Consider the following 25,709-nt stretch of genomic DNA (forward strand, 5'->3'; position numbering starts at 1 on the left):
TACAATCTGGCTTCCCACCGCATCACTCAACTGAAACTGCCCTAACTAAAGTCACTAACGACTTACTAACCGCCAAGAGCAAGCGACACTACTCTGTCCTCCTTCTCCTGGACCTGTCCTCTGCCTTCGACACCGTAGACCATTCCCTCCTGCTACAGACTCTCTCATCTCTTGGCATCACAGACTTGGCCCTATCCTGGATCTCATCATACCTAACACAGACCAAACATTTAGTGTCTCCCTCTCACACACCACCTCCTCACCTCGCCCCCTGTCTGTCGGTGTTCCTCAAGGCTCTGTCCTAGGACCCCTACTATTCTCCATCTACACCTTTGGCTTGGGACAGCTCATAGAATCCCACGGTTTACAGTACCACCTCTATGGCGATGACACGCAGATCTACCTATCTGGACCCAACCTCGCCTCCTTACTGACTGAAATCCCACAATATCTGTCTGCTATCTCAGCCTTCTTCTCTGCTCGCTTTCTCAAACTGAATATGGACAAAACAGAATTCATCATCTTTCCCCCATCTCACTCTACCCCTCCACCAGACCTATCCATCAATGTCAATGGCTGCTCTCTTTCCCCAGTTCCGCACGCTCGGTGCCTTGGGGTGATCCTCGACTCTGCGCTTTCAAACCACATATCCAAAGCCCTCGCCTCCTCCTGCCGCCTCAAACTCAAAAATATTTCCCGGATCCGCTCATTCCTCAACCACGAAACCACAAAAACACTAGTGCATGCCCTTATCTCCCGCCTCGACTACTGCAACCTCCTACTCTCTGGCATCCCCTCTAGCACTCTGGCTCCGCTCCAGTCCATCCTACACTCTGCTGCCCAACTAATCCACCTGTCTCCCCGCTATTCCCCAGCCTCCCCCCAATGCCAGGCCCTTCACTGGCTTCCTATTGCCCAGAGGCTCCAATTCAAAACCCTAACCATGACATACAAAGCCATCCACAACCTGTCTCCTCCATACATCTGTGACATGGACTCTAGGTACCTACCCGCACGCAACCTTCGATCTTAAGATCTTCTTTTCTACTCCCCCCTTATCTCTTCTTCTCACAACCACATACAAGACTTCTCCCGTGCTTCCCCCATACTCTGGAACACTCTGCTGCAACACATCAGACTCTCACCATCAACGGAAACCTTCAAGAAGAACCTGAAGACCCACCTGTTCCGACAAGCCTACAGCCTGCAATGATCCTCGGTCTACTGAACCACCGCACGACCTGCTCTACCCTCTCCTACTGTATCCTCACCCATCCCTGTAGACTGTGAGCCCTCGCGGGCAGGGTCCCCTCTCCTTATGTACTTGTGTGTCCCTTGTCTTACACGTTTATTGTACCTGTCTATATTTCCCCTTTTCACATGTAAAGCGCCATGGAATAAATGGCGCTATATAAATGAATAATAATAATAATAATGATAATAATAATAGCAGGCAGCTCCTGGCTCATTCACTATGCAGACAAGCATCTGAACCTGACATGATGGTGAGGCCGGACGGAGAGGGCGAGAACAGGCATAATACTTGTGGAACCGAATTAATAGAATACGTCACTGTGAGGCCGCCCCATGCCGGGATCCATACAGGGCCGGATTTCTCCAGAATTCTGGTGTAAAACACTTTGAAATATTGCAATATAGCACAAAAATGTTGCGACCTTTGACAATTTAACGCCAGTCCTGGTCAGCAAGGAATAAGTAGGAAGAGCTGCCCCAGCAAAGCACGCCAGGCAAATTCATCATCATTAACTCCTAAAGGGTGGTAAATTATGCCAGAAATGTATGTCAAACCATACCTGGAGTAACATTTCTGGTGGAGTTACACGGCAGCTGTATGATCCACCAAATTCATTGAGAGGTGCACGACTTTTAATGAATTAGGCGCTCCTTACTCCAGCGCGGGCTTCATAAAGACCGGCATGCAAAACACCAGTCTTACAGTATCCACATGGAAATACATGAAACCCTGCACAAACCTGAGATCATGTAGTTCTGATCCGGATCCAGTAATCAGAAGGAACTCTACGGGGGACAAGTGTGAAATGGTGAGCTCAGCATAGACGCGGCCCCTCGGGGTCAACATGTGGCTTATATTTGTGAAACCCTCCTGTGTAAGAAAAAAGAAAAGAAAAAAGGTACAAAACTACTCTATTACTATAATGAAATAAAAAGAGAAGTGGTTGATCGCTGAGGTATATGCTATGGGCACAATGTTCTCCTGTTCAAAAAATTACTAAAAATTACAAATAACTTTTTTTTTTTTTACTAAAAGTTTCCAACTTGTAACCAAACTATCAGCTCAAAACCAGCTTGTGCCATCAGACTTTGCACTGATCACCCAATTTAGCAGCATCTGAGGAGCTTCTTGGCATTCTCCTTTTAACTTCTCTACTGGGATCTGGACTTCGCTGCACGGACCCCAGGTTCTACAGAATAGTCTGTATTACTCAGAATAACTGTATTACTCTCAATACTGCTTTTGACTAAAACAGCCATTTGTCATAAGGGAACCTATCCCTTAAACATGGGCAACATGAATTTTTTTTTTTAATTAATTAATTTAGCTTTAAACATAAATTCATATTTTTTTCAATTTCCATGCTGGAGTGGTGCCACTAAGGTATGTTCCCTGATTCTAGTATTATACTCTCCAGCCATGGTCTTCACCTGTTCCTGGCGGCACTCCAGTCCTGTGGCACCATCTTTTGACCACAAGTTTTGACTGACAGGAAGACAACTGACAGGAAGTCAGCGGTAACGGTCACAAGACCTCAATGCAAGTCTATAAAGACGCTTGTTCTAGTTCTCATACACATACATTGAATAGTGACCTCCAGTTCATCCAGCAAACGGTGGAGCGATCAGGAAGATCACAGCCTGCAGAAGACCTACTGGAGCGGCGCTGAGAACAGATGAAGATAGCGGCTGGTAAGTAGAATACTCGTATGTGCAAGAAATGTACATTACTGGCACCACTCCAGCACTGCACTAAAAAAAATGGTGGAGTGGTGCTCTGAATGGAATGGGCAACAGTTTTGCTAGTGCATGTAGCCTTGTAATTCTTTGGCTGGGTTAGACGGCCTTATTTTCAGTTAGTGTGCTATCCGTATGTTCAAATGACAGCATATGGCTGGAGTGCCTGTGCAATTGCAGCATGCAGTAATCTAGTGTGTGTTTTATTGACCAGGCTGGTGCTTGTAAAAACCCACTCACTACATGGACACGCGCACAGAACTAGTTAGGTCTGCAACCCTACCGACCTGACTGGCTCATTTGTTCAACAAAGCCATATAAACCCAAAATTGCATAAACATACATGTGAAATCAGGAATTAATTTCTAATTATGTGCATTGGGTTTTATAATTGGAAAGAAGGTACAAATCCACCATGTTCAAGATTTTCAAATAAATACACAACTTGATTTGCAGGTAAATGAAGGGAAGAAAATGTATTAACCGGTAGATTGATTTTGTATTTTAGATAAAGTACATTTTTTACTTAATAAATAACTAGTTGAATATACATTTACCTATAAAATATATTAGCTACGGTTTCTCACTTCCCCACTTCATTACAAACCTTTGGAATTGAATTTGCAAAAAGATGGTCCAACAATTTGATTGCGTCCTTCCCTTTCACAGTAAACTTGCCAAATGGCGTCAGGTCAATCACTCCAACCTTTTCCATCACCTGCTTATATTCTCGCCCCACTGGCTCAAACCAGTTTGTCCTTCGAAAACTAGGTCTAAAAAAAAAAAAAAAGTTAGAAAAATACACAAAACATAAAAAATAAATAAATACAAAAAGGAAACCTGCTGATAATGAAAAGTTTTATTATCGCTTTTAGGATTTTTGGGGGGACTGAGGTTCAGTGACAAAACAACATCCATGGACAAGAGTGCTGTCGTTTCTGGGGAAAAAAATTAAATAATTTATTTTCTTTTTAACCTTAAAGAACCCAAAGCAAACAAGACTGATATCTTTATTAGCATTATTCCACTATGTGAGAATCATGTGTGAATAGTGGATGAGGGCAGGTATATCTCGCCCAGATACCTTTCCTATGTGGCCTAGTCTGGTCAGTATCTCACCTGGTTACTAATGAATAATGGGAGGCGGATATAAAAGGATGGCAGGTGGTTGTGTGAGTGTCTCAGCCTGGAGACACAGAGAGCCTGTCTGTGTGAGAGACACGTGAATGAAAGCAGTGCCCACGGTAACTGTGGTTTGGCTGGACGGGAGAAGCCCGCCAGTTGGTAGTTAGGTTGTACCTTGTTTAGTTAGTGCCGGACAGGCAAGGGTTTGTTTTATGTTTTTATTTCCTTTATGCATTGCTTTCACCTTTAATAAACCTGACCCAGTGTCAGTTATAGCTGGACCCGAGCTGTGCGCCTGAGTTTCATGCTGAACGCACGTGACCTTTGACCCCAGCAAAGGCGATCCCGGAGTGTTTTATCTCATTGTGGTGGAGAACGCGGGCATCGCGTTGGAAGCATGAGCATGGAGGACGTGGTGAAAGCGCTGGTACAGTCCACCGCCGTCCAGCAAGAAGCTAATCGGGTGATGATGGCCCAGCTCACGGAGTTGGTGGATATGACAGCTACCGATCGTTCGCTTCTCCAGCAGGTGGCGCAGCGCCTGGCAAGCTTACCTGAGGTTAACCTGGAAGCCGAGTCAAGAATGATTCACGTGAGGCATACCTCACCACGTTTGAACGGACAGCGGTGCGAGAAAAATGGCCGAAGGCACGATGGGCCGGCCTGATTGCCCAGTTTCTTTCCGGTGAGGCCCAAAAAGCTTATTATGACTTAGAACCTGAAGCCGCGCAGGACTTTGACAAACTGAAAGCCGAGATCTTGGCCCGGCTGGGAGTGACAACCGCTGTCCGTGCACAGAGAGTGCATCAATGGACTTATCAGCCGGATAAACCACCGCGGTCACAGATGTTCGACCTGATCCACGTGACGAAGAAGTGGCTACAACCCGAGGTGCTGACTGCGCCAGAGATAATCCAGAGAGTCGTCATGGAAAAGTACCTGAGAGCTCTACCGCCAGCCCTGAGGAAGTGGGTAAACCATGGAAATCCTATGACGGCAGATCAACTGGTGGATCTGGTTGAACGTTACTCCATGGCGGAAGGACTCCGAGACGATGCTACCCCACCTTGTTCTTCATCATCTCCACGTGGAACCGGTAAGACTGTTCCAGGGAGTAGGGGAGAAGGAAAAATCCCTAAGACAGTGGGGGAGGAAAACGGGACTGCCCGCACTACGAGGCCGAGAGTAACGAACTATGGTCTAAGCAAGGGGCCCGTTAGGTGTTTCCGCTGCCAAGAGATGGGCCACATTGCTGCGAACTGTCCGGTCACTGCTGAACCCATGCAGTGCGACGTAACAGAATCTAAAAACCGCATGTCTATGGTTGCACGGGTAGGGAGTGTGAATGCCGGTCAAAAGGATATGGAAAAACACTTGTGTGATTTAACTGTTGATGGCAAAGATGTGGTGGCAGTGTTAGACTCAGGAAGTGTGGTGACTCTGGTGAAGGCCAGTCTGGTGTCAGCCCCGACTGGACCATCAGACAAATTTTCTGTAACGTGTGTGCATGGAGACACCTGTTCGTACCACACCACGGTCGTATGCATTACTACTTCCTATGGGTCTGTGCAACATAAAGTGGGACTCGTCCCTGCGTTATTGCATGATATCTTGGGCCGGGACTTTCCCCACTTCTGGCAATTGTGGGAGAATCAGTTGATGCCCCAGGGTAATAGTGTACATGGTTCTTCTCCCAGGGCGCGCATGGGTCCCGAACCCCTGGATGAGGTCCCCCCCCGGAAGATTCGGGGGAAGAGTCTGCTGGAAATGACCTGCAGTTCCCGTTTTCAGTCATGGCGGGTGATACGGAGGAGACCAGGGAAGAGGAGGAGGCCGACAGCCGTCCACCTCCCCGTTTGCCGGATTTGGAAGTTCAGAAAGATGACTTCCAAAGCGAGCAAATAAAGGATCCTACCCTTTCTCAGGCTAGGACAAATGTAAAAGTGATAAATGGGGTACCCGTAGAACCTGGCTCTAGGCTGGCCTATCCTTACATGGTCCTGGAGAATGATTTACTATATCAGATAGAGAAAAGGGGGGAAGACACGGTGCAACTATTAGTCGTGCCGAAACCCTACCGGCGGCAGGTGCTGGACCTGGCCCATGGACATGTGATTGGAGGTCACCTGGGTGTCCAGAAAACCACCGAAAGGATATTACACTGTTTTGTTTGGCCAGGCATGCATCACGATATTCGTGTATATTGTGAGTCTTGTCTTGACTGCCAAGCCTCTGCGCCTAAGCCCCGGTTTTGTAGCCCTTTGGTACCCCTACCTATTATTGAGGTCCCGTTTGAGAGGATTGGGATGGATTTAGTTGAGCCCCTTCCACGGACTGCATGTGGACACCAACATATCCTGGTCCTCTTGGATTATTCCACTCGTTACCCGGAGGCCATCCCTTTGCGTAACATGGCCACCAAGACGATTGCCAAGGAACTGGTGCATGTGTTTAGTCGGGTCGGTATACCAAAACAGATACTCCCCGACCAGGGGACTCCCTTTATGTCCAGGGTAATGAAGGAGCTCTGCTGGTTGTTACAAATCAAACCGTTACGCACATCCGTGCATCACCCTCAAACGGACGGGTTGGTCGAACGGTTCAATAAAACTCTGAAGCAGATGCTGAGAAAGGCGATAGACAAGGATGGGAAGAACTGGGACTATTCACTTGCGTATTTGCTTTTTGCCATCAGGGAAGTGCACCAGTCTTCCACGGGATTCTCGCCTTTCGATTTATTGTACGCCTGACGTCCTCGAGGACTGTTAGACGTCGCCAAAGAAACCTGGAAGGGTCAGGTCACTCCGTTTAAAAGGGTGATAGATCACGTATCCCAAATGCAGGACCGTATTGTGGCTGTTATGCCTATCGTCAAAGAACACATGATGCAGGCTCAAGGAGCCCAAAAAAGAATCTATGATAGGGGCGCCAAGATCCGTACGTTTGCACCCGGAGATAGGGTGTTGATCCTGGTCCCCACGGTGGACAGTAAGTTCCTAGCAAAGTGGCAAGGCCCCTTTGAGATTAAGGAAAGAGTTGGTGAAGTAAACTACAAAGTATACCAGGCAGGTAAACGGAAACCTGAACAGGTTTATCATGTAAATCTGATAAAAAGCTGGAAAGATCGGTCTGCCTTGTCAGTGGAGCTGGCCCGTCCCATCTGCTCGCATACCGTACCGGAGGTACGGGTTGCAGAGACTCTCTCGGAGCGGCAAAAGACTGAGGTCAGGCAGTTTCTATTTCACAACCAAAAGTTTTTCTCAGAAAAACCCGGGCAGACTACGCTAATGAAACATGACATCATAACGGAACCTGGTGTCACAGTTCACGAGAAACCCTACAGAATTCCGGAAGCGCGCCGTGAAGCCGTTTCCCAAGAAGTGAAGGCAATGTTAGAGTTAGGTGTCATTGAGGAATCGCACAGTGCTTGGTCCAGCCCGATTGTGTTAATTCCTAAACCGGACGGCACCATCCGATTCTGCAATGACTTCAGGAAACTGAATGCGGTCTCAAAATTTGATGCCTACCCTATGCCCCGGGTCGATGAGTTAATAGATCGGTTAGGAAAAGCCTGGTATATTATGACCCTAGACCTAACAAAGGGGTATTGGCAAATCCCTCTGGCGGAGGCGGCCAGAGAAAAGATGGCATTTGCTACGCCGGAAGGTTTATTTCAGTAGGTGTATATACCGTTTGGACTGCACCGAGCACCGGCGACCTTCTAGAGACTGATGGATCGAGTGCTGAGGCCACATAGGCAGTACGCTTCGGCCTATTTGGATGACATTGTCATTTACAGCTTGGACTGGGAGACTCATCTCCAGAAAGTACAAGCTGTGATTGACGACCTGTGGGAGGCAGGTCTAACCGCGATCCCCAAGAAATGTCACATCGGGCTAGAAGAAGCCCGGTATTTGGGGTATGTAATTGGGAGGGGTATTGTTAAACCCCAGGTCGATAAGATTCAAGCGGTTCAGGACTGGCCGCAACCTGTCAACAAGAAGCAGGTGCAAGCCTTTCTGGGGATCGCCGGCTATTATCGCCGGTTCATACCCAATTTTGCAGCCATCGCTACCCCCTTGACGGATCTTACCAAAGGGAAAGACTCTGTCATGATTAAATGGAATTTAGCGGCTGAAGAAGCCTTCCATAGCCTAAAACGGGCACTTTGCTCTCAACCCGTACTGGTGACTCCGGACTTCTGCAGCGAGTTTGTGGTACAAACGGATGCCTCTGATACCGGTATCGGGGCCGTACTGTCACAAGTGAGGGACGGAGTGGAACACCCAGTCCTCTATCTCAGCAGGAAGCTGAATAAACATGAGCAAAAGTATGCAGTCGCAGAAAAGGAGTGCCTAGCCATTAAGTGGGCTCTAGAGGCCCTCAAATATTACCTGGTGGGCCGAAAGTTCAGGCTGATCACTGACCATGCCCCTCTCAAGTGGATGCACTTGCACAAGGAACGGAATAGCCGGGTGACCCGGTGGTTCCTGGCCCTGCAGGCCTACACTTTTACGGTGGAGCACCGCCCAGGGGTACAGATGGGGAATGCAGATGCCCTGTCCCGAGTGCACTATTTGGCGGGTGTCATTGCTCGACCGGAGTGGTCTGAGCGGGGGGGGGGGGGATATGTGAGAATCATGTGGGAATAGTGGATGAGGGCAGGTATATCTCGCCCAGATACCTTTCCTATGTGGCCTAGTCTGGTCAGTATCTCACCTGGTTACTAATGAATAATGGGAGGCGGATATAAAAGGATGGCAGGTGGTTGTGTGAGTGTCTCAGCCTGGAGACACAGAGAGCCTGTCTGTGTGAGAGACACATGTGATTGAAAGCAGTGCCCACGGTAACTGTGGTTTGGCTGGACGAGAGAAGCCCACCAGTTGGTAGTTAGGTTGTACCTTGTTTAGTTAGTGCCAGACAGGCAAGGGTTTGCTTTATGCTTTTATTTCCTTTATGCATTGCTTTCAACTTTATTAAACCTGACCCAGTGTCAGTTATACCCGGACCCTGGCTGTGCGCCTGAGTTTCATGCTGAACGCACGTGACCTTTGATCCCAGCAAAGGTGATCCCAGAGTGTTTTATCACAACATGTTTGTTTGGAATAGAAATAAATAGAAATATTTTTGTGACCTCCCCCTTTAAGATAGACATGCCTGACATGACTGTGAAAGGAGACATAAAGGCCAAGCATGAGTTTCATTGCATGGCCTATAAGTCTCCCTACACTGGCTTCAAAGTATGTCACTCTCCACAAGGATGCTAATTATGCAAATTGTCTCTTCAGAGAGGAAGAGGACTAGCACTCTAGTGCCAACTATTGGAAGTAGCAATCCTAAAAGTCAATGTTGACCCATTAACGAGCCTTGTTACATGACTTAGGATAAAAGCCAAGCCAGAATCTCAATTTGCAGACACTGTGTTTTGGGGTACTGCCCCTCGTCTCCTCATCTCGACATCTTGACCTACTTGTATCTAAGGGTACCGTTACACTTAGCGATGCACCAGCGATCCGGACAACGATATGGATCGCTGGTGCATCGCTAAGTGGTCGCTAGTGAGCTGCCACACAGGCAGATCTCACCAGCAACATAGCAGGAGTCGGGGGTCGCTACTTACCTGTCAGACGCGGCGATCCTAACGTCCTCCCGCCCGCGTTGCTCGTCGGCGCCACAGGAAGCGCCCGACGAGAAATGGTCCAGGACGTTCTCGCGCGACCAGCGATGAGCAGCGGGGGAGCCGGTCGGAGGTAAGTATCAGACATAGCGATATCGCTAGCAATATCGCTGCTACGTCACAAAATCGGTGACGTTACAGCGACACCGGACACCGCATCTGGAGGCACGTTTGCCCCTCTCCTATATACTGACAAGCTCATTACCTTAGAGAGATCATTCTCCTCAATGCCTAAAGCACCATCGTCCTTTCTGATAGATGCCTATAAGCTCTACACAATCTATATACCACACGTAACTGAACATTGACCGAAACGTCTTTTTTCGTGTACTACAATAAACCGCCTTACAAATACCTTTAAGTTGAGTGCTAGGTTCATATTTGTTGCTGTAACGGTTTGGGAACCTAACCTTAGCACCATCTTGAGTTGTGCTCACGGTGTTCTTTCCCTACATAGTCTGACACCATTTGAGCTGTGTTGCATTAGTGTTTTAAGTGTTATTATAGGGACACACCTAATTTATTTGTGCCACTGAAACTGCAAAACGCCAAAAAAAGCGCTTCAGAATTGTTATCTTGTGAGGAAGCGGACATAAGGGGGAGCTGAAAGGTCCTCTATAGCAGTGATGTTTAGGTTTTTAATGTAAAAAAAAATATAAAAGACAATACAATATTGTTACAGGCAAGGTGATGGAGGGAGATATGTATATAATTGCAACTAAAAAATGAAATGGATATGGCAGAATGCAGTAGGTGATTCAGCAAAAAAAGGATTAAATTCCCAAAACGTAGCTTCTATTTATCCATTAAAATAATGCTCCAAGTACATTTGGCTAAATAAAAGCCACGTTTTATACTTCGGAATTTAAGTCTTTTTTCGCTGGATCACCTACTGCTTTCTACCATAATAATTGAAATATCCCAAACAATACAGAATGGCTATATGCTAAGTCCAAGGTGAAGTTTAGGACACCTGTTAATGTCCGGTGTGGTACCTGTGTCTGTTTGATTTTCTATAGAATATTTAAGCCAATAAGGAATTACAGTATATTGGATCGCGGGAGCTGGATGTTTTTCACCTCTCTTCATTACCACACACAGAGCGTGTGATCCGTGCACATGGTGGCGAGTCAGCTGGACTTTATTTGCTCGTGAAGAAAGTAATCCAGCTCCACAAACAAGCAATCTTCCTATATTTGGTGTGTAGATACAAAATTGATGACCGGCGAAACCTTTGTGACATCTACGCATTTCAGGTGATAATGACTAAGGGTTAAATGAGCACCTGAAACATGTAGATGTTACGAAGCTTTCGCCTGTCATCAATTTTGTATCTACACAGCAAATAAACCATTATTGCCGGTTTGTGGAGCTGGACTTACTTTCTTCACTTCCAAATTGTGGCGTCTGGTTATCCACACTGTCCGTCCCCGCTCCAGACTGCTCTTTATCTCCAAGGGTGAGCTGGATACTTTCTTTATTATATTGACTTTTTTTCTCCACCTGGAAATGTATAGTTCAACCCATATTACTTGAAACCATAGTGGTTGTTAGTAGCGGTGAGTTTGCGTGCTCGGATCAGGTGTTATCCGAACATGCTCGAGTGCTAATAGAATATCTATGGCATGCTCTAATACTATGTTCGAGTCCCCGTGGCTGCATGTTTCACAGTTGTTCGACAGCCACAACACATGCAGGAGTTGCCTCATAAACAGATAACACCTGAATCCAAGCACACTCGCTCATCACTAGTTGTTATGTATTTCCAGGATAAATGTGATATTCAATGGAAGAAAGACAATTTCGGTAGCTAAAAAGGAAAGGGTTCTTTACAGTTAGAGCAGTCAGACTGTGGAATGCCGACCACAAGAGGTAGTAATGGCAGCCAGACACGATAACAGCTTTTACAAAAGGGCTGGACGATTTCCTCAGCACAAATGGCATTGTGGGTTACAGATAAATTAGTGATAAATTCTCTATCATTGGTGGAAAAAGGTTGAATTTGATGGACAAGAGACTTTACCAGACTTAAGGATTTAAGTACAAGGACAAACATCCATCCTACACCTACTTGTATTCAGCGTCATCTCTGGGCTTATAGAACCAGTGAGGTTGTTCCCATCCAGCATGGAAGCCCATGGAGCATTTAGTCTTCAGCTCTTCATAAATGCCACTGACTCTTTCGGTTGGTCTTCCTCCAAACCTTTCCTCCTTAGGATAACCAACTATGTGATGAAATAAGATGTCCATGTGTTAAATTTGGAGCTGTGTACAGTATAGAAAATGACAATTTGAGCCCTCTGAACATCACACGAGGGACGTTCTCTAAGATTTTTATTTTTACAATAGACGTTTGGAAAATTGGATCTTCCAAACTTCTTGTGCAAAGTGCTTGGCTGGATGTGTGTGCTATTTCTTTAATTAAGTGATTATTTTGGAGACTTCTCCATCCAGTTTTAAAATTTTTTGTTAAAAGTTAAAGGGGCAAGACTTTAGTTTGCTTCTAAGAGGAATGATTACATTGTCTACTGCTATTAAAGAGGTTGTTTGATCTTCTGATAAAAGCCTGACGAAGAAGCGAAACGTGCGTCGGGGACGCCACACATATCACCTCTCCATTCATGTAAGTGCTGCCCTTTAACTATTTATACACTAGTAGCCATATGATTTGTTAGGGAGCATTATATCCCATTGTCTATTCACTTACTATTGGCCTTTCTTATACCAAACTGTGCCTGCACTCCTATCACTTTATATTCTATTACGGTGTTGGCTATCCCTGCATGGCTAGCAGTCACCTTGATTTCAGTAACCCATTATACGATTTTAATTGTGTTTAATAAAATTTGTTTTTATTGGCAATCTGTTGTTTAAAAGCAATATTCCAGTTCCATGCATCACGTGACCACTGCAGCCAATCAGCTGCCACTTGTTAGATGCAGCAGTTACGTGCCGTCTGAGCTGTAAGAAACAGACTCTTGGCTCTTTCTTCTGGCCTGGATGGATTGTGACTAATGAAGCCAACTAGCAGCTACTTATTGGATGCTGTGGTCAGCTGATGAACCCCGCAGCAAGAGGAAGGCAGGAGACCAGAGAGGTAGGGATTTATCAGATAAGTATATGGAACCATGATCGGCCCATTTTTAAACTAATTAGTAAAACCAAAATAAATTAACTGCCGTATAAGTTGGTATACATGCAACGTGTAGGAGGCTGCTCAGTCTTTTTTCATATTTAAGTCATTTTTGATACATGGTAAGGTTTTAATACTAGAGGTCAGGCGAGTCCCAATTGGGTACACCTGGTCGCTGGTGGGATGGCTTTTATGTTTTTTTGTTTTAGCAAAAATAGTGTTTACTAAGTACCCTGTGTTCTTTATATGTACTATTGATTTTTACTTACAGCAGGGTACATGTTCATTTTCTTTCTTAGATTTTGTAAGTAAAAGTAGTGGACAACCTTTTTAAAATCACTATATACTGTATATACTCGTGTATGAGTCGAGCTTTTAAGCACATTTTTTTGTGCTGAAAACACCCCCCCTCGGCTTATACACAAGTCACGGTCTCACTTACTTGTTCTCCGCTGCAGTGCGAGTGTTCCCAGGGCTCTCTCCTGATCATCTGCGTTCGCCTCGAGCCTTTGTGTGTTCCGCTGACAGGGCCGACAGTCAGCATTAGCACCGGGACAAGTGCCGGGGTCTTGAGCAGGCGGGTACACCGGCGTGCTATGGGGGCCAGGTGCCTGTGTTGCCGCTTGCTCAGGCCCCCGGTTCTTGCGATATTCACCTCTCCCCGTTCCATCGCTGCAATGTCTTCCACATCCTCTGACTGTGACTTTCAGGTCAGAGCGCACGATGACGTGAATAGTGCGTGCCCTCTGCCTGAACAGTCAGTGCAGAGAGACGGCGACACCGGGGAGCAGTGGTACGCAACAAGAGGCGAGTATTTCATTTTTTTTTCTCTTTTTGCAGCAGCAATATACGGTATATGGGGATCAGCATAAACTGTATTGGTATTGAGCATTATATGGGAATCTTCTGAGGTCCATCATGAACTTTCTGGAGCATTATATGGGGCGTATTTTGTATGGAGCATCTTATGGGGCCCATCATCAACTTTATGGAGCATTTACCAGTAGCTGCTGCATTGCCCACCCTAGGCTTATACTCGAGTCAATAAGTTTTCCCAGTTTTTTTGTGGTAAATTTGGTGCCTCGGCTTATGCTCAAGTATATACCTTATTTTTCTGAGAGCTATTCCTGCCTACTTCACTTCCCACTTGAATGACAGGCTTATCCAAATATGTGTTCTCAGTGGGAAAGAGGGGGATATGCCACTGACAGGTACTACCCTCTCATCTCACATGGGAAGAAAAGATCAGACATGTTGAAATTCTGAATTATGGCAATCGCTTTACTGGAAAAAACATTTTTTTTTTTTTAAAAGCCTTCAATACAGATGTGAGCATACACAGACTGTAATCAGCCCTAGACCTATGTGTTCATCACAAGACGGGCAGATTCTTATCCACTAGAATTGATAAATAATTACTTACTGGTAATTTGATTTTATGAAACCCATGGCAGCATCTAAGGGCCCCGTCACACATAGCGATCTCGCTAGCGAGATCGCTGCTGAGTCACAAGTTTTGTGACACAACAGCGATCTCACCAGCGAGATCGCTATGTGTGACAGCGGTCAGCGACCGGCCCCCCTGCCGGTATCGCTGATCGCTCTGGGAAATCTCTGGACATTTCTTTTGTCGCTGATCTCCCGCTGGCCAGCACGCATCGCTGTGTGTGACAGGCGGGAGACCAGCGATCAGCGATAAAATAATAAGAAAAATATAAATATATATATATATATATATATATATTACTATTCTAACCTTCCGGTGTCCCACGCAGCATTCCCGCCTCTCTCCACGCTACGGGCCCAGTAATCCTTTGCAAGAATGACCGCGAGACTTCGCGATCCTGCGAGAACGGACGTCATCGCGGTAATTCTCGCAAAGGATTACTGGGACCGGAGCGTGGAGAGAGGCGGGAATGCTGCGCGGGACGTCGGAAGGTGAGAATAGTAATATTTTTTATTTTAATTCTATTTTTGACATGAATCAGCGCTGAACAAAGCGATGCCGCACGTGCGGCGTCGTTGTGCTAATCGCTGGTGAAGCTGTCTGTTTGACAGCTCACCAGCGATCACATAGCAACTTACCAGCGATCCTGACACGTTGATATCGTTGTCGGGATCGCTGGTAAGTCGCTATGTGTGACGGGGCCTTAAGAGAGAGGAATCCACCCCCATCACTGGACAGGAAGCAAGGAGTAAAAGATAAAAAGGAAACTCCCACTTCCTTTTTCATTTATTTGTTTCCAAGAAGTCAAGTAGGATTTGAAGTCACCCAAATTTATTATCATCCTTATTCGTGTTATGATTAATACATTCACTCAATATCATTCTTTACTCCGAGAAGAGAAAGACCGAGACCTCAACCACTACAAGATAGAGGGTGGGAATAAAAAGGAGTGCTGTCATGGGTTTCAGGAAAATCAAAATTACCAGTAGGTAATTATTTTCCCCTCACCCATGATAGCACCTGAGAGAAGATAGCAAAGAAATCCTCTGATAGGGAGGGAGAGCTCCTTTTAAGATCTTAAGGCCCCGTCACAGCGAGATCGCTGATTTTGTGACGCTACGGCGATCTCGCCAGCGAGATCGCTGTGTGTGACAGGGATCAGCGACCGCCCCCCCGCCGGGTATCGCTGATCGTGCAGCATCGTCCTGGGCCATTTTTTCATCGTTGCTCTCTTGCTGGCCAGCGCGCATCGCTGCGTGTGGCAGTGGGAGCCAACGATCAGCGAGGCTCCCAGCGCTCTAAGCAGGCGGTGGGAGCTGGTCTCTAAGGTAAATATCGGGTTACTAAGCGGCGCGTCACTTAGTCACCCGATGTGTACCTTAGAAACCTGCGTGCTGGCAGCTCCCAGCGCAAGCACGCAGGTTTCTAAGGTACACATCGGGTAACTAAGTAATGCACGCCGCTTAGTAACCCGATATTTACCTTAGAGACCAGAGTCCTCGCTGGTGCTGATCGCTGGTGAAGCTGCCTGTTTGGGAGCTCACCAGCGATCATGTAGCGATGCAACAGCGATCCTGACAAGGTCGTATCGTTGTCGGGATCGCTGGTGCATCTTTATGTGTGACGGGGCCTTTACTCCTGAAGAAAGACCCCAAGAGTATACAGTTGTGGCCAAAAGTATTGACACCCCTGCAATTTTGTCAGATAATACTGTTTCTTCCTGAAAATGATTGCAAACACAAATTCTTTGGTATTATTATCTTCATTTAATTTGTCTTAAATGAAAAAACACAAAAGAGAATGAAGCAAAAAGCAAAACATTGATCATTTCACACAAAACTCCAAAAATGGGCCAGCCAAAAGTATTGGCACCCTCAGCCTAATATTTAGTTGCACAACCTTTAGCCAAAATAACTGCGACCAACCGCTTCCGGTACCCATCAATGAGTTTCTTACACTGCTCTGCTGGAATTTTAGACCATTCTTCTTTGGCAAACTGTTCCAGGTCCCTGATATTAGAAGGGTGCCTTCTCCAAACTGCCATTTTTAGATCTCTCCACAGGTGTTCTATGGGATTCAGGTCTGGACTCATTGCGGCCACCTTAGAAGTCTCCAGTGCTTTCTCTCAAACCATTTTCTAGTGCTTTTTGAAGTGTGTTTTGGGTCATTGTCCTGCTGGAAGACCCATGACCTCTGAGGGAGACCCAGCTTTCTCACACTGGGCCCTACATTATGCTGCAAAATATGTTGGTAGTCTTCAGACTTCATAATGCCATGCACACGGTCAAGCAGTCCAGTGCCAGAGGCAGCAAAGCAACCCCAAAACATCAGGGAACCTCCGCCATGTTTGACTGTAGGGACCGTGTTTTTTTCTTTGAATGCCTCTTTTTTTCTCCTGTAAACTCTATGTTGATGCCTTTGCCCAAAAAGCTCTACTTTTGTCTCATCTGATCAGAGAACATTCTTCCAAAACGTTTTAAGCTTTTTCAGATAAGTTTTGGCAAACTCCAGCCTGGCTTTTTTATGTCTCAAGGTCTCCTACCATACAGTCCCTTTTCATTTAGACGCCGACAGATAGTACGGGTTGACACTGTTGTACCCTTGGACTGCAGGGCAGCTTGAACTTGTTTGGATGTTAGTCGAGGTTCTTTATCCAACATCCGCAGAATCTTGCGTTGAAATCTCTTGTCAATTTTTCTTTTCCATCCACATCTAGGGAGGTTAGCCACAGTGCCATGGGCTTTAAACTTCTTGATGACACTGCGCACGGTAGACACAGGAACATTCAGGTCTTTGGAGATGGACTTGTAGCCTTGAGATTGCTCATGCTTCCTCACAATTTGGTTTCTCAAGTCCTCAGACAGTTCTTTGGTCTTCTTTCTTTTCTCCATGCTCAATGTGGTACACACAAGGACACAGGACAGAGGTTGAGTCAACTTTAATCCATGTCAACTGGCTGCAAGTGTGATGTAGTTATTGCCAACACCTGTTAGGTGCCACAGGTAAGTTACAGGTGCTGTTAATTACACAAATTAGAGAAGCATCACATGATTTTTCGAACAGTGCCAATACTTTTGTCCACCCTCTTTTTTATGTTTGGTATGGAATTATATCCAATTTGGCTTTAGGACAATTCTTTTTGTGTTTTTTCATTTAAGACAAATTAAATGAAGATAATAATACCAAATAATTTGTGTTTGCCATCATTTTCAGGAAGAAACGGGAGTATTATCTGACAAAATTGCAGGGGTGTCAATACTTTTGGCCACAACTGTATCTGTTTAATAGATAGGGCTTAAGGAAAACAGATAGTGAAAGTTTTAGATACTATTCCATCAAGAAAATAACTTTTTCGATTTGGAGCTCCGACGAAGCCAGTCCACAAACTCACTGGAGACATCTGATAAAGAAGAATGTGAACAGGTTACCATTATCAAGAACTTTTTTTTTTTTTTTTTTTTTTTTTAAAGGAGAAGATCTATATTTATAGACTTTCCTTATATGCATGCTTGGTTATCTACCTGGATTTAATTAGTTCTTCTGTACTTGTTAAACTACTTAACGAACAACTATAGTTTTTAAGAACCGGTACTAAAACTTAGTTTGCCAAATCTAGTAGAATTCAAGTGATCCAAGGAACCTGGTTAGCCTAACAAAAACTATATTAGGGGTTCCAAGTGGGGTGACAGGCCAAATAACTGATCCTGATTAAAAAAAACAAACAAAAAACATTAATCCGAATATTGCTGACATTTTTATATTAAAATAAGGCCCCCTAAGGCTAACATCTTGAACCTTAAAGAAAACCTTCTAGTGTTTATAACAGTAGAACATAATTCATTTGCAATTTAATTTTAAAAAGAACCCCATATGGGTTTGAAATAGCTACTAAGTTCTATGCCATCAAGTAAAGATGGGGCACTTAAGTATGCTGACCTGGTTCCAGAAACTGAACAATTAGCATTTCCAAAAGGTAGCTAAGGGACCTTAATCCAACTTCATCATGTTTCACTTTTTGATATGTCCATTATGGCAGCATCAAATAAGTCCTCTACGAAAGTCAAACAGTGCTTAATTCAAAAGAACTACTGCAGGCAAAGAATTCCATCTTGGAGTACTTCTAGTTACCGCATCCTAGCACCACACAAAGATCTAACACAACTAAAGCAGGAAGAAAACGGTTTGAACTATTTAATGCAAAGAAGAGCCACGATCAAACACTATTTTAGACATAATAATTCTCCAACCTCAATGGATGCTTATAATATAGTCCAACCAGTCTTCGGGCAAAGAAAGAGACTGAGAAACTAAGCGATAACCATTATCCTTATGAAACTAAAAATGACCAGAGAGACACATTCCCCCCCCCCCCCCCCCTTTTTTTTTAAACCACATAACCCTTTAGTCTCTACTTTCACATGAAGAAGCGGCTCAGTCTCATATGACATTGATCAAAGCTCAGATAGTCTTAAGTAAAGGTTATTATGTACAACAATGTACCTTATGGGTGTTCATCCATTCTCGTGTAATAAGTAATCAGAATAGTAGGACCTCAATCCCAAGGTATTCATCTAGACTGGTGAAGATGTTCATCTATCGCTAAAGAAGTCTTGAAAAGCAACAAGATACTTTAGTCCGTCCATTGACTCTTCCCATACAGGCTTTATTGCAGACTTGCAGTTACTAAGACTCCAAATAGAGCACTGACTGGACTTTTAATGGTACCACAAGACTCAGACCATTTTACCAGTTTTATAACTTCAAATCTAAAATAGCGATGTGCTATAATGGCTTCACCTACTTAATTCCATTGTGCCCCTCTTTCAACTCCAACTGGGAGGATTCACTGGGCTTGGAATATTTTTTGCTAGATCTAGTGTAACTATATTCATCATACAACTCCACCTAGATGAATAGACCAGAATATTGACAATTTACCTACCGACAAGTCTAACTCGCGACTCCAGACCAGGAGAGCAGAGTAGTATTTAGAATAGTGCCAGACTTAGTTGGAGTGGTAAGATGTACATAATTGCACTAGGAGAATTGCTTAAGACATTGACGGTTTCATAATTCAATGTGTACAAAACCTGCCTCAACTAGGAAGATAAACTGGAACATAGATGTTTACCATCCTAAATGCTGACCAGTCCATTATATGACTCCAACTAGGAGGATCAATTGGACTGCCCTGGTTTCATTCGGCTTAGTGCAATGAACAGCTTAAAACTTCAATGAGGAAGACAAATCGGCAAATAGATGTTTATCAACTTAAATGTTGACCAGAAAATTTTATGACTCCAGACTAGGAAGATTAACTGGATTTACTTTGGTTTAGCTGTCCATTTTACAACTCCAACTAGGAGGATAAACTGGGACATAGATGGTTTACCAATTAAATGCAGACCAGTTCAATTCATGACTATAGACTAGAAAGATCAACTGGATGTACAATGGTTTTAGTCTATTTAGCATAGCTAGGTCCTTACATAACTAATCCAACTGGAAGGACAAATCAAGGAGATAGATTATTTACTAGAGTAAATGCTGACCATTTCATTTTATGCCTCTAGACAGAGGAGAAATGAATGGGCTTACGACTGTGCCATTTGATTTAGTGAAATATGCACATACCAAATAGGAGGGATAGACAAGATATCTGTTGGACTCAGCAGCCTACTGCAGCCCTGCATTTTGGCCCCCTCTTTAATTACAACAGACCCTTGTATCATCTGGAACTCATCCTTCAGCAAGCTCAGCGGCATTGAGCTACAATCAAAGAAAAGGTAAAAGCCAACATTGTGAGGCAGTAGTTAAAAAACAGACCTAGAAAGCCATGAGTCATCTGGCTAACCCGGCAAAGCCACATGGCCCACCATATCATTATGAGTTATACCAGGCCGCAGGCCACAAAAAGCCAAGCCGTGAGGCAGAGACAGTAGGCCAAAACACCGGGCCGCAGACCATACAACTAACACAAGGCCGCTTCTAAACATCAGGCCACATGCCATATAGCTAATCCCAAGCCAGAGGCTGTACAGATAACAAAAAGGCGGCAGCTAAAAAACAGGCAGCAGACCATGAAACTAACACCAGTCTGCCATCAGCCCTGAGGGCACAAGCCCGACACCAACCATTAGGCTGTATGCTCCACATAAACCATGAAGTTGTACGCCAAATATCAAAGTAAGGCAGAAGGTACTGGAAGAATGAAATCTAGCTTTCCCTAAGCTAATTATAACATTTTAGTGCCCAACTGGTGCGGTTCATTTTAGAGGCTGAGAGAAACCCAAGGGTGAGCCATAATCCAAGGCGGCTCCAGCAGTGTTCTCAAGGCTCGTCAAAATGACAGAAAAACCACTGAAGGAGAGGAAGTGGGGAGTGTCATTTTTATTTCTTGCTCTTGGCTTCCTTTCCAGTATAGGGCAGATTCTTCGCTTTCTCAGATGCCATTGTAGGGACCGGTGGCAGGCTGGAGCGGAGGGTAACGTGCTGTGGTATTTAGGTGATGTGACTGGTAGGCGGCGGAGGTGTGCTGTACTCACAGGAATGGGGGGTGACCCACTTCTTGACGTCAACAGGCACGAGACAGAGACAGGAGATGTATTCAACAGGTTCTGCTTTTATTGGCCGCCCTTACGACGACCAGCACAATGCATGACAGGTATTTCACACTGTTTTCTCTTGCAGACAGGCCCGAGTACCTTCGCTTGTAGACTCTCACTGTCGGAGTGTACTTTGTGGCTCTTCCACCGTGGCTGCCCTAGGCCAATCCACCACGGCATTTCACCTTACAAAGTCCACCATACACCAGGTCCTCACAGGTCGCCTCTACCTGTGACCAATGTCCTGTAGGGTCACCCCCCAGCGACCGTTTCTACTGTCAAGACTCTCTGAGGGGTCCCCTCTGTGTAACAGTCTCTCTTTCCTTGTGAGCTCCCCTGGCTGACTGAAGCTTCTGGAAGCTTACCTCAGTATTTATCCAGTCAGTCCAGGTAGCTCCACCCTCTGTCACCTGACAGGCACCTCCGCCCAATCAGAGTCACCTTCACCTCTGGCAGTTATGTAACCCTCATATGACAGTTACATAACCATTACCGTCGGTGCTCTACAGTGACCTCTGATGGCGGACTGCCAAATGACACCTACTGTCAATCACTCTGTCTCCTATTACAGACAGAACCGTACCCAGCTCAACCTCCCCACACCATCATGAGTAAGGGAACAAAAAAAAGATTCTGTTGAATAAATGTAAGCAGAGATACTGAGGATTGTCCGTATATTACAAGAAAATTGTATAACTTTTCATTTTACAAAGAATAACATTCATTTGAATATCTTTGACCGACTTTTTTTTTTTTTTTCACCCTCTTCAGAATTGTAGACTAAAGACATACCAATGTTGTTGAATCCGTATGACTCTCTTGCTTTCAGTGCCGTGTATTTTGTACTGGTCCATTTTCCATATCTGTTTGGGTCAATTTCAATGAGATCAAAAGGAGGTTCTCCACCAAGAATCCAATCACTCAAGAATTTGCCAATGCCACCAGCATGAATGATACCATACCTGAAACCAAACAGCTGATTATTACACCATTTTATGTCAGTGGTCACATTTACAGTGGGGGAAATAAGTATTTGATCCCTTGCTGAGTTTGTCCCTTGTCTGACAAAGACATGAACAGTTTATAACTTTAATGGTAGGTTAATTTTAACATTGAGAGAATATCAAAAATAAAGTCCAGAAAATCACATTGTATAAATTATATAAATATATTTGCATTTTGCAGTGAGAAATAAGTATTTGATCGCTCTGCCAAATAAGACTTAATACTTGTTGTCAAAAGCCTTGTTGGCAAGCACAGCAATCAGACATTTTTTTTGGAGTTGATGATGAGGTTTGCACACGTGTCAGGAGGAATTTTGGTCCACTCCTCTTTGCAGATCATTTCTAAATCATTAAGATTTTGAGGCTGTCGTTTGACAACTCGGAGCTTCAACTCCCTCCATAAGTTTTCTATGGGATTAAGGTCTGGAGACTGGCTTGGCCACTCCATGACCTTAATGTGATTCTTCATTGTTGAAGGCTGGACCTTCATTGTAAATACACACCTGTACTCTGTATCTCCCTCACCTCATTGTAGATTGTACGCTCTCACGAGCAGGGTCGTCTTATTTCGTCTTATTTTGCTTTAATTATTGTATTGTTAGCGTTGTTACTTATGACTTGTGTTTTGAAACTGTTAAACTGTAAAGCGCTGCGGAATATGTTGGCGCTATATAAATAAAGATTATTATTATTATTCTTTTTGAGCCACTCCTTTGTTGCCTTGGCTATATGATTCGGGTCATTGTCTTGCAGGAAGACCCAGCCACAACCCATTTTTAATGTCCTGGCGGAGGGAAGGATGTTGTCACTCAGGATTAACGGTACATGGCTCTATTCATTCTCCCATTGACGCGGTGAAGTAGTCCTGTGCCCTTAGCAGAGAAAACCCCCCAAAACATAATATTTCAACCTCCATGCTTGACAGTGGGGACGGTGTTCCGTGGGTCATAGGCAGCATTTCTCTTCCTCCAAACACAGCAAGCAGAGTTAATGCCAAAGACCACAATTTTTGTCTTATCTGACCACAGCACCTTCGCCCAATTACTCACAGAATCATCCAGGTGTTCATTGGCAAACTTCAAGCAGGCCTGCACATGTGCCTTCTTGAGCAGGGGGACCTTGCGGGCACTGCAGGATTTTAAATCTTTACAGCGTAATGTGTTACCAATGGTTTTCTTAGTGACTGTGGTCCCAGCTGCCTTGACATCATTAACAAGTTCCCCCCGTGTAGTTTTATACTGATCCCTCACCTTCCTCATAATCAAGGATACCCCACGAGGTGAGATTTTGCATGGTGCCTCAGATCAATGTCGAGTGTCAGTCATTTTGTATTTCTTCCATTTTCTTACTATTGCACCAACAGTTGTCTCCTTTTCACCCAGCGCCTTACGTATATGGCTTTGTAGCACATTCCAGTTTTGTGCAGGTTAATGATCTTGTCCCTGACATCCTTATAAAGCTCTTTGGTTTTGTCCATGTTGTAGGGGTCAGAGTCTGACTAATTAATTGAGTCTGTGGGCAGGAGTCTTTTATAAAAGGCGACTATGTAAGACAGCTGTCTTTAATGCAAGTAATGAGTTGATTAGGAGCGTCTAACTGGTGTGTAGGAGCCAGAACTCTTAATGGTTGGTAGAGGATCAAATACTTATTTCTCACTGCAAAATACAAATAAAGTTATATAATTTATACAATATGATTTTCTGGATTTTATTTTTGATATTCTATCTCTCAATGTTAAAATTAACCTACCCTTAAAATTATAGACTATTTATATCTTTGTCAGTGGGCAAACTTAGAAAATCAGCAAGGGATCAAATACTTATTTCCCCCACTGTATAGGCTTGAAGCCTCCTATTCTCATTCTCCACTATTCCCTAGACAACATGTCTTTTCTGTGCTCAGATATTATTCAGACTTATTATTAGATACTAGGCTGTCGATATACATAGGATGATTATCTGGATCTACAATCGAATAATAACTGTCCCAATCAGCAGAGCATGAACCAGTATGTGCTGTCATAAAGACACAATACCTGCAGCTTCCAAAATGTAGAGGAAGTCAAATTAACCTATTAATGACATACCCAACTTGGCGATTTTTTTTCTTCTTCAAAAAACGCAACTTTTTTTTATTCTACCATCAACATAGCCATATGAGGGCTTGATTTATTGTCAGGGCAAGTTGTAGTTTTGATCTCATTCAGAGATCCACAATGAACTTCTGGAGTGAGTTTGCTGCACTGAAAGTAAAGGGGCCGAATAATATTGCACGCCCCACTTTTCAGTTTTTGCATTTCCCCAACTTTTAAAATAACCAATAAATTTCGTTCAACTTCACAACTGTGTCCCACTTGTTGTTGATTCTTCACCAAAAATTTACATTTGGTATCTTTATGTTTGAAGCATGATATGTGGTTAAAGGTTGAAAAGTTCCAGGGGCCGAATACTTTCGCAAGGCACTGTATATATGTACAAGTTTAGTTTACAAATTGAGATCTATTTTTACTGAAACCACCAAAGGAAAGTTTTAAAGATGTACAGACATAATTTATTCACTTACCCAAACCCTATGGCCACCCAGTAATTTTGGACACCTTGATGAGGTCCAACCATTGGAAGAATATCAGGAGAGTATGTTATAGGTCCAGAAACAATGTTGATAATATCTGCATTTTTAAGCACGGGAACCATGTTCATAGCTGCCTCCACGTGCGTCATGATCCTGTCTAGATCAGACTCAAATAGTTCTTTTCCAAAACCTGAGAGAATAGAGAAGCTTAATTATTCACAAGTCATTCTAGTTTCAGACCCTGACCTAGGTGAATAACAGAACTATAATAGGTATAAATGGGTACAGTCTACTGAATGATAATCCTCAGTGTGAAGAGTCAGGCTGTGTGCACACGCTGCGGATTAGGTGCGGATTCATCCGCGCGGATTTTGTAAAATTTTGTAGGTTTTACCTGCGGATTGCTCTGCGGTTTTGCCCTGCGGTTTTTCATCTCCTCAATAGAGGAGATGGCAAACCGCAGGAGAATCCGCAGAAAGAATTGACATGTCAATTCTTTCTGCGGATTGAAAACCGCAGATAATCCGCGCGGAAAATTCCGCACCGTCTGCACTGCGGTTTTTGATTCCCATAGGGAATCATGGTACTGTACACCACAGCAAAAACTGCTGCGGGTCCGCAGCGGCCAAAACCGCTGCGGAACCGCAGCAAAATCCGCAGCGTGTGCACACAGCCTCACAGTAGCCAACATATACGATGATTAGAATCATTGTTTATTCTCAATGCTGAACACCATTTAACAATTTATATAAAAATAAATGTTGCCCAACTTTACAAAAATTGGTTTATGGTCTTAGACTGACGAGTTACAGCATGTGTTATGGCCAATGTCTGCATTTACAATTCTACAGTTGTCAGAGCTGAAATCTCCCATCATTCCTTGTGGTCTCAATCTCTATACAGATTATGCTCTGTGTATAAAATGACTTTCTCAAAAACTAAAAACCTCAGTTACACACAGTGATCTCATTGGAATAGTGAGGAACACGTCTGACAAAAGCTTGCCATTTGTACCCAGTGACACCCATACAAGTCATAGATGTGGCAGGCATGTGACGTGGGGGCAACAGAAGGGTTCACAATTTTAGGGTTTAGGGGTAAAAACTGCAATTCTTTCATCATTGTGTTACATGAATTAACAGTTGCAGACAATTGG

General features: G+C 44.3%; 1 protein-coding gene across 2 annotated transcripts in view; it reads right to left on the minus strand.

The window, feature by feature from the left end:
* DMGDH (dimethylglycine dehydrogenase) overlaps positions 1-25,709 on the minus strand; it is a 115,063-nt gene that overhangs the window by 34,900 nt on the left and 54,454 nt on the right. For both annotated transcript variants that reach the window (XM_073584154.1, XM_073584156.1), the window contains 5 exons: positions 24,545-24,743; positions 21,771-21,940; positions 11,865-12,018; positions 3,599-3,764; positions 1,995-2,125 (listed from right to left, as the gene is read on the minus strand). In XM_073584154.1, the coding sequence (XP_073440255.1) occupies positions 1,995-2,125; positions 3,599-3,764; positions 11,865-12,018; positions 21,771-21,940; positions 24,545-24,743 (820 nt within the window). The remainder of the gene's footprint in view (positions 1-1,994; positions 2,126-3,598; positions 3,765-11,864; positions 12,019-21,770; positions 21,941-24,544; positions 24,744-25,709) is intronic.

The sequence above is a fragment of the Dendrobates tinctorius genome, unplaced genomic scaffold, assembly GCF_039654945.1.
Source record: "Dendrobates tinctorius isolate UK_male_01 unplaced genomic scaffold, ASM3965494v1 ptg000083l, whole genome shotgun sequence".
Taxonomy (NCBI): Eukaryota; Metazoa; Chordata; class Amphibia; order Anura; family Dendrobatidae; genus Dendrobates; species Dendrobates tinctorius.